Source organism: Clupea harengus, chromosome 4 (assembly GCF_900700415.2).
Source record: "Clupea harengus chromosome 4, Ch_v2.0.2, whole genome shotgun sequence".
Taxonomy (NCBI): Eukaryota; Metazoa; Chordata; class Actinopteri; order Clupeiformes; family Clupeidae; genus Clupea; species Clupea harengus.
This window is the reverse complement of record NC_045155.1, coordinates 26,406,944-26,416,943: the sequence shown is the minus strand read 5'-3', so window position 1 is coordinate 26,416,943 and position 10,000 is coordinate 26,406,944. Positions and strand designations below refer to the sequence as shown.

The window sequence follows — 10,000 nt, the reverse complement described above, 5'->3', positions numbered from 1 at the left end:
GTCAAACACAGGGGCAGGTTGTAGGGGTGTAGGGGTCAGGGAACAGTGTTCTCTCTACATTAGCATACCATGAGCGCACAAAGAGGGACCACTCTAGTTGCAGGGAACATAAGACACTGGTATTAAGTTTTATCATGCATATCAACTGTATATATATATATACTGTATGTATAGTTTTATCATGTATATATACTATATCTATATATATATATATATATATATATATATTAGAGCTGTGAAAAATAACGCGTTATGATTAAATTACAGGATTAATTCGTTAATTTTTTTAACGCATTTAACGCATGCGCAAAATGAGCTTCCAAATATACCGACAATTCCGCCCAATCTCCATTAGTCGCCGCTGTAATGGGAAGTTCGTGTTTAAAAAAAACAAAGATGGAACATTCAATAAAACCAAAGTGATATGCACACTCTGCGGGAAGACGTTATCGTTTCACCGTAGCAATAAGTACCACCTCAACGCGATGCATGCGTTGGTCGGCGAGGGGAGTTAAAGTGGAATGCGCCAAACCACCCTCACTGAACAACGTAGGCCCCTCATTAAGTGTGCCTGTGACAAGTTGACTAGCACAGTTGCCAAATGGATTGCAAAAAGCTGTAGACCGATTAATATTGTTGAGGACAAGGGGTTCACCGAAGTTGTGCGAGTGGCAACGGGGGATTCGAGTATCAAAGCACCGCAAAGTCGCACAATAATGGCGCTGACAGGGGATCACTGGACTTCTGTGAGTAACGATAACTACCTGGGTGTAACTGCACATCTAATCACCGACGAATGGAAGTTAAAGTCGTTTACACTAACGTGCATGAAAACAGAAGAGCTCCACTTTGCAGAGGCATGTGCACAACAGTTCCAAACTGTTTATTCAACCATACAATGGCTAAGAAGCCCAAATTCTGTTTAGGATGAAGATTATATTAATGTTCCATATGGAATAGCAAAGATAACTGCTAAAGAACTGCTCAGTTGCAGCACCATTGTTTTTTTTTATGAATAAAAAAAAGAAAACATGTTAAATGTATATATCTGTCTTTTGTCATAAATCTTTTTCTCACAAAAATATACCGAGAAAATATGTGATTAATCATGATTAATCCACAGAAACCTGTGATTAATCTGATTAAAAATTGTAATCATTTCACAGCCCTAATATATATATATACTGTATGTATAGTTTTATCATGCATATAAACTGTATATATACTGTATATAGTGTATGTATATGTGTTTATCATGCCCAATTGAATTTAACAGTGTGGATCTTTGAGTCCTGGATCCACACCTATAAATATGGGCACTCTGTGATGTTGTGTGTTTGTGTGTGTGTGTGTGTGTGTGTCTGTGTGTGTGTTTAGGTTCTCTGGTGCGTCAGACAGTGGTAAACGTGTGTCGTCGTCGGCGACTGGAGAGCGACTCGTACAGTCCCCCTCACGTGAGGAGGAAGCAGAAGATCGCAGAGATCACCCAGAAGTACCGCAGCCAGCAACTCGAACCAGAGTTCTACACCTCCCTCTTTCGAGAACCATACCACTGACACGCTCACACACACACACACACACACACACACACACACACACACACACACACACACACACACACACACACACACACACACACACACACACACACTCTACCATACAACAATACTGCAGCCAGCAGCTCGACCCGGAGATTTTTTCTCTCTCAAGAGCCATGCCACTGACACACACACACACACACACACACACAGAGGCACGCTGACACACATACTTACACAAATGCAACCATTGCACAGTGATCACACTCATCGACACACAGGTGCAAGGCTACTGTTGGATGTAGTGTACAGGCTAGTATTGGAAATAGATCTTATTTGAAAGCTGTGTGTGTGTGTGTGTTAGAAGCCATCGGGGGTAGACACACACACACACACACACACACACACACACGTTCCTAACTAGCCTCAATAATGATCTTTGCAGACAGATCACATCACTTCCTCTACTGCCTGACCTCTCTATACTCACATGTCACCTTTGACCTTAGTGATCCTAGCGCCCATCTTTGACCTCTCCCCCCCTTTGTCTCACTTTTCACGTTTGACCCTCACAATGTCTGTCTCACCTGTCACCCATGACCTCTCAGATTTCCTGTCTCACCTTTACCTGTGACCTCCCACACCTTGCCTGTTTCCTTAGACGTCCCGTCTCTGTCCCTCTCCTCTGTCCTGTCCTGTCTTGTCTTGTCTCTGTCCCTCTCCTCAGACCTCTGTCCTGTCCCTCTCCTCTGTCCTGTTCTGTCTTGTCTTGTCTCTGTCCCTCTCCTCAGACCTCTGTCCTGTCCCTCTCCTCTGTCCTGTCTTGTCTTGTCTCTGTCCCTCTCCTCAGACCTCTGTCCTGTCCCTCTCCTCTGTCCTGTCCTGTCTTGTCTTGTCTCTGTCCCTCTCCTCAGACCTCTGTCCCATCTCTGTCCCTCTCCTCTGTCCTGTCCCATCTCTGTCCCTCTCCTCTGTCCTGTCTTGTCTCTGTCCCTCTCCTCAGACCTCTGTCCCATCTTGTCTCTGTCCCTCTCCTCTGTCCCTCTCCTCAGACCTCTGTCCTGTCTTGTCTCTGTCCCTCTGTTGACACTCTGAGTATTGTGGTTGTGGTGAGGACTGAATGAGGTCATGGGGAGTTGAGGGGATCATTGATTAGGGCACAGGTTATCGTTAAGTGTCAATTAAGTCTTAATTTGATAGAACCGTGAGAGCCCTTCTCTGGCTGGCCTCGTGGTCTCCTGGGTGACGAGGCTGCTGTATCACCCAACATGAAGTCTAATTGTTTATATATTTATTTAATTTGCTTTCATGAATACTGTTTAGACTGTTCAGAGGTGATATCCATCTGGGTGGAACACACACTCACTCACACTCACACTCACACTCACACTCACACTCACACTCACACACTCACACTTACACTCACTGTGTGTGGATGTTTCAAGCCCCTCCTCGTCTCCATCAGAAGGATACTGTGAGGAGGGACTTCCTGTTAGCCACAGTCACATGGCCTGACAGCTCGCCTCTTATTGGTGGAGGGCACTTGCCTCACATCTGTGTCTTACTCTTGAATTGACAGATATCTTTTAGCAATTTAGCAACTAATGACATCATCAATTCCTGTTTGAAGTTTACTTTCTTTCCGCTGTTTACTGTTTACTGTTTACTTAAAACTATTGTTTGCATTGTAAGACTTTTACTTCTGTGATGTTTGTGTGCGGAAAGGGGCAGGTGATGATGTAATGATGATGTAATAATGGAATCTCATCATGTGACCCCTCCTCTTCTGTGGTGGTAATATTAAGCTCCGCCCCCCCTCTCAAGCTGAAGGGGAGCATTCTGATTGCCGCTGACTTGTTTACGTATAATACACACACACACACACACACACACACACACACACACACACAACCCATACACGTGTGCAAGAAAACAAACACATGACACACATTGTCCTGTAGGCATTTACATATAACAACCCCCCCCCCAAACACACACACACACACACACACACACACACACACTCTCCTGTATGCATTTTACAACACATACACAAACACACACACACACACACGCAAACTTTGAAGGCCCACAGCCCTGCTGGAGATTGGTTTAGAGTTATGTTTACACTATAATGTGATTCAGAATGATCATATTTTATTGATTATGTTTTACAATGATATTTTATGATTGTTTAATGATATTTTATGAACATGTTTTTTGATGATACCTAATGATGATTTATGTTTTATGATATTTTATGTCTGTTCACTGAAGGAATCCCTATTTACACATTATTAGTTCAAGTGGTGTGATTCATGCCTCTGCATGCTCACCACATGACCTGAGGCTCAGCTCAGGTCTGCCGGATCAGGGCCGCATCAGGGCCGCATCAGGGCCATATCTGAGCCACGTCCGTTCCAAATTTGGCTGCTGCTTAGTGAGACGGTGTACTGGTGTTGTCTGTCTGTCCGCCTCTCTTCTGATCGAGCAGCTCTTCTGTCTTCTCTTCTCTTTCTTCTCTCCTCTTGTCTTTTCATCTCTTTATCTTCATCTTTTCATCTTGGCTTCTGTTATCTTCATTTTCTCGGTGTGTGTGTGTGTGTGTGGCACCCGTTGGAAAAGGAATGAGAGAAATGAATAAAACTTTATCTTTCAGACTTTGGCAAGTTATTATTGTTTCATTCTTGTGTTGATGATCTGTGTGCGGCCGTGTGTGTGTGTGTGTGTGTGTGTGTGTGTGTGTGTGTGTGTGTCTGCATGAGTGCCTGACGGTGTTATTAGTGTGTCATTCTTGTGTTGGTGATCTGTGGCCTGTAGAGGCTGTAGTGTGACTGCGCGCACTGTGTATGTGCGTGTGTGTGTGTGTGTGTTTTTGTTTGTGTGGATGGGGAGGGTTGCAGCCTCTGTAGAGGTTGTAGTGACCACAGTAAGAGTGTGTGTGTGTGTGTCTGCATGAGTGCCGGAGTGTGTTATTGGGTGTTATAAGGACAACAAGTAGAATGGCAGGATTGTGATGTGTGATGGCAGGATTGTGATGTGTGATGTTGTTAAATGTCAAGTTAAATGTCAGCTACAGGACACAGTAAAATGACGACTTTAACTTTGTGTCTTAAATGGGAAAACAGATGAACTTTCAGTATGTTTTACACAACGCGTTGTGAGAACTAGGATGTTTTTCGACAAACGTGCCTAACCAGAGGAAAATGAGGCTGACCGTTTTTAAAAACCGGACATTCACTCCAAAGTTTCGGACCGTTGAGAGTTTAGCTTCGGCTCGCCCTCTAGTGGTCACAGCACGACACGGCAGCTGATTTGCTGTCCTAATCCCTTGGCTGCTTATTCTCAGTCAGTGGTGTATGTGTGTTTGAGGCTTGTCTGTATGTGTTGTACTCAATTTAACTTTTAAACCATTGTCATAAATTCCACTTCATACTTGATTTAAATTTGCTCATTACTGCATAGGCATCCAACTATATGAACTCGTGTTATGAGGGTTGCTATGTTATGTGAAATCTTTTGTGTAAATACTTCTCGTGCTCAAATGACATTTTGCACATATTTTCCTCTCCAAAATGAAATGATGCTGCTCGTCTGCTGTTGATTCTGGCCACCGGGCAAGAGCTGTGCGTCACTCGGAGAAGTATGTTTATATCTGTGGCTTTTGTTCGAAAGGTATGCAGTGTGTGTTGATGCGTCTGCTGTCTGCATTTAACCACAGAGGCAATAACACCAGGTGTGTGTGTGAGGGGCTGATATGTTGCCCGGTGAGACAAATTAGTGTGTGTGTGTGTGTGTTTGACGTAGTGAGTGTGTGACGTGTGTTATGGGGACAGTGTGTACAATTCTTGACATCATCTCCGATAACCACACTGCAAAAATTGAAATGATAGAAAGAGGAAATATCTTGAATCAAGGTAATATATGTTTGTTTTTAGTTTGACAACACATTTCTTCTTACCGGGCATTTTTGATTCAAGAGTTTCAGTCCTTAATTATCTTAATAAGGTATTATAACTTGTTACTGAGATTTTATTACTGGTTCTGAGCAAGTTAATGCTTGATACTAGTTTGATCTCCACTGACAAGTACAAAACTGCTTTGTCAAAGTCAGAATCAAGACAACTGTACTTGCTTTTAGTCTGGCCACACTAATTTTAAGATATATTTGTGTTCTTTTTAAAAAAAATCTTTGTAAGTCAAATTTCCCTGTACTGTTGGCAGATCATTTTATTACTTTTCTTTTCTTGTTTTTAAAAGCTGAATTTTTGCAGTGCAGCCTCCTGGCATTCCATGATGGAATTCTTCCCTCTGACCTTGGGGATAAAGATGACCTTCCAGAAGAACTACTGGCTGCCATGGCGATGGCAAAGGAGAATAAGACATGCCACTCAGCCATGCCTACATCTTTACTTTTGTGTGTGTGTACCTGCTGTTTGTGTACCTGCTGTTTGTGTGTGTGGGGATGGATTGGTGTGTGTATGTGTATCTGTGTGTCAATAGCTGATATTATAACTATGGGCCCTAATTTCATTGATGGGCAACATGCAGTCCGTCGAGCATAACCTGAAGCTAATTTAATAACCTGAATTTAATAACCTGAAGCTAATTTTATAACCTGGCAAAATCATCTTGCTAATTTCAAAACATGAGCAAGATTCTAAGCGCAGACATGGGTGGGTCAGCACCATGTTGGGGTGTGTCCGCGCACAGACCGTGGGAGTGTGTGTGTGTGTGTGTGTGTGTGTGTGTGTGTGTGTCCGCGTCCGCGCACAGATGTGGGAGTTCCATGTGTAAACGAGTTCCTTCAAAGCAGCACCTTTTTCTAAATGAAAACTAAATGATACTAAACTAATGCAGACCTCCTGCAGAACTTCCGCCAGTTTGCAGTGCTCGTTGTGTGTGTGTGTGTGTGTGTGTGTGTGTGTGTGTGCACATCTCTGTGTTTATATATGATGTCATAAATACATCTTGTTGTTTACTCGTAGAGACTGGTTTGTAGATATAGAAACAGATATCTTAGATCTTATCGCACTGAGAGACTGAGTGGAGACCCATCACACACACACACACACACACACACACACACACACACCTGCTGAGTGAGTCCTGCCCTGATCTGGCCCATAATAAAGGGTATCAGTGTGTTAATGCCACACTACGTGTTATGTTTTAGTGTGCGTTCCTCAAAATGTGTAAATAACTCTGAAGTCATGTTTTCTCAGAGACTCTTCCGGGTGCACTTTGAGAAGGCTGTGATGTTCAACTGTGAGGGTTGGCTGAGTTCGCAGCTAGTACACTGTCTTAGTCATAGAGATGTCTCACTCAGAACCTCCGATGTCTCACTCAGAACCTCCGATGTCTCCTCTAACCTGATCATAGTCCCAGAGAAGCTTCCAGAAGAGATCCAGACCAGCATAGATACACGAAGGCCATGTAGTGTCAACACACACATGTGAGGTCAACAGGGCCAACACACCGTGATCAGGTGACGTCAGGATCGTCCTCTAATCCCCCATACACACACACACACACACACACAGTGTCTCTTCCTCTCTCCCAGAAACAAACACACTCAGTGTTTCTCACCTCGTCTCCTCTAGCACACACACACACACACACACACTCACTTACGCACACACACACACACACACACTCACAACCTCTAACTCTTTCTCCCAGATCACACACATTGTCTGTCTCTACCAGAACACACAGATACACACACTCACACACATACCCATGCATAAGGGATGGATATTGAGAGGCAGTGATTGTGTCATCTTGGCAGTTGGCATCACTTCCCTGACTGATAAAAACACTGGAATGTCAGTGAACTTTTATCCCAACACTTTCCTAGCTTGGCCACCCCACGACTTTCACTACATCAACTGTGTGGTTTGTTTTGGATAGTGGCTGAAGTAGAGTTACCTAATACAGCATAGCAAATGAGATTCTGAGCAAGACATTTGGTCAAATTTACCCAAATCCGTAAGGGAACTCTAAACTCTCAAGAACATCATTATTTTCAGGAATCATCCATTGTTATATCCTCAATCAACACTATTTAATAAAGTGCCAATACCTGTGTGTTAAGACAACTAAGAAATGCTTCGACTGGACTTAATGAGAATATTGTATATCTATCAGTGCATGTTTAATTTGATATGTTATGTGTTTATTAGCTTGCATGCCATTTGAAATTGTGTTTTATGATGTTATGTTATTATAATATGTTTAATGACTTTTAATGAGGTTAATGAGGTCTCTCTCGAGAGACGCTCTCGTGGATGATTCACTGGATGCCAGGTGCGCGCGACAGCCAGCCAGAGTAAACGCTTCCCAGGCCTTGAAGGGCGGAATTCCAACGATGGTTTTAACCACAAAGACAATTGAGAAGGAGAATATGTGTAATTGGCGTGAAGTTACACCCGAACCTGTTTCATTTGTTTGGCAGACGGACTGTTCTCCGCAGGTTGTGATAGCGACCTGTAACCATATGAAGGGACAACAAGTGTGACGGTGAACGCTCATTGGCCCTCCAAGGGGACAGGGTGTGACCGACTCTCCGGATTGGCTGCAGGACAACACAGCGTCTTACCTGGGAATAGATCGTAGCTGCGTCTTCTGGAGCTGGGAGAATTAATTTGCGTTGGATGAATAGAGGAAATAAGCGGTGGAATTCTTGCAGTTTCATGATAATTGTTTCGGAAGAGGAGCACAGCGTATCAGAAGAACAGGTCCGTAAGAGAAGTGGTAAGTTGCACAAACCGTCGAGGGTTGCAGGTGTGCGGCGTTCACTACCTTAGGACTTAGCTGTCATTTTAGTCCTCCTGTTAGTCTTGTAAATTGGAGTCGGACGTAAACTTTAATGTTTACTGTAAATAGTGGCCTTCGCTCTCATGTCCGAGTCCGATGTTATTTTAGAGGACCTTTTAACAGTCGTCCCTGTTCTGTTGGCCTCAACCTGAATTATATGTCATTTGTTTTGAACTTCAATAGCCTGCTCCTAATGTCACTTCTCCCCTCCATGTTTACTTCCCCTCCTTTAGTTCGACATTTCTTTGTTAAACTTTCAAAATTCAACGGTCGTTGTCAGATGATGTCAGCAAAGTTAAAAAAAAAGATGACGTCTAGGTCTATCAGAGATTGGGATGTGTGCGTAGCAAACACTGCGGGCATGATAACACTGCTGCTGCGTGAGATATAACCAGTTTTAACATCTCTGTTAGCACGGCGCACTGTCCAGATGTTTGTAATTCCTGTGTCACTGGATGAAGGGATTCTGACACACATACCTGAAGGAGACGCCCGACACAAGCCTGTCATAGAGCCTGCTGTCACTACACACGCACACAGACACTGATGATCTTCCAGTGTGTGTGTGTGTGTGTGTGTGTGTGTGTGTGTGTGTCCTGTCTGTCTGTGTGTGCGCGCAGGTGCTCTACCAAAGACACCCTCATGTGTCCCAGTCACCTTGTGAAGACCCCACCCACACACTCACACACGCAGGTGAAGTATGTCTGTGTGTGTTTGGGACAGGTGTATCTTCATATGTGTGTGTGTGTGTGTGGGGGGGGGGCTTCATCGTGTGTCTCCACTTTCCATTACACTCTTTCAGACATACTCACAGGCTCAGAGACTCCCACCATGAATACTTGTCTACACACACACACACACACACACAACACACACACACACACACACACACACACACATACTCACAGGCTCAGAGACTCCCACCATGTCTACCTGTCCCACACACACACACACACACACACACACACATACTCACAGGCTCAGAGACTCCCACCATGAATACTTGTCTACACACACACACACACACACACACACACACACACACACCACACACACACACACACACACACACACACATACTCACAGGCTCAGAGACTCCCACCATGTCTACCTGTCACACACACACACACACACACACACACATACTCACAGGCTCAGAGACTCCCACCATGAATACCTGTCTACACACACACACACACGCACACACACACACACACACACACATACTCACAGGCTCAGAGACTCCCACCATGTCTACCTGTCTACACACACACACACACACACACATTTATATGCTTACAGCCACAAGCAAAATACGTACTTTTCTGTCATGTTTGAAATGTTCACACACACACACACACACACACACACACACACACACACACACACACACATTTATATGCTTACAGCCACAAGCAAAATACGTACTTGTCTGTCATGTTTGAAATGTTCACACACACCACACACACATACACACTCACACACACACACACACACACACCACACACACATACACACACTCACACGCACACACTCACACACACACACACATTCACACAAATAGTCCTGCTTCCCCTGCAGGCACATACTGTGTAGACCTCTTACCCAATATGTGTGTTTGCCTTCAGACCACACCACTTCTA

General features: G+C 44.0%; 2 protein-coding genes across 3 annotated transcripts in view; both read left to right on the top strand.

Annotated features, from left to right (window-relative positions):
* Positions 1 to 2,290, top strand: part of LOC105912073 (ral GTPase-activating protein subunit beta-like) — a 32,709-nt gene extending 30,419 nt beyond the window's left edge. Inside the window, 1 exon segment of the mRNA XM_031566870.2 lies at positions 1,378 to 2,290. Coding sequence (XP_031422730.1) covers positions 1,378 to 1,556 — 179 coding nt within the window. The 3' untranslated portion in view covers positions 1,557 to 2,290.
* Positions 2,291 to 8,015: 5,725 nt separating this feature from the next.
* Positions 8,016 to 10,000, top strand: part of LOC116220348 (fibrous sheath CABYR-binding protein) — a 14,668-nt gene continuing 12,683 nt past the window's right edge. For both annotated transcript variants that reach the window (XR_004163596.2, XM_031566860.2), the window contains exon 1: positions 8,016 to 8,294. The gene's annotated coding sequence lies outside the window, so the exon portion shown is untranslated. The remainder of the gene's footprint in view (positions 8,295 to 10,000) is intronic.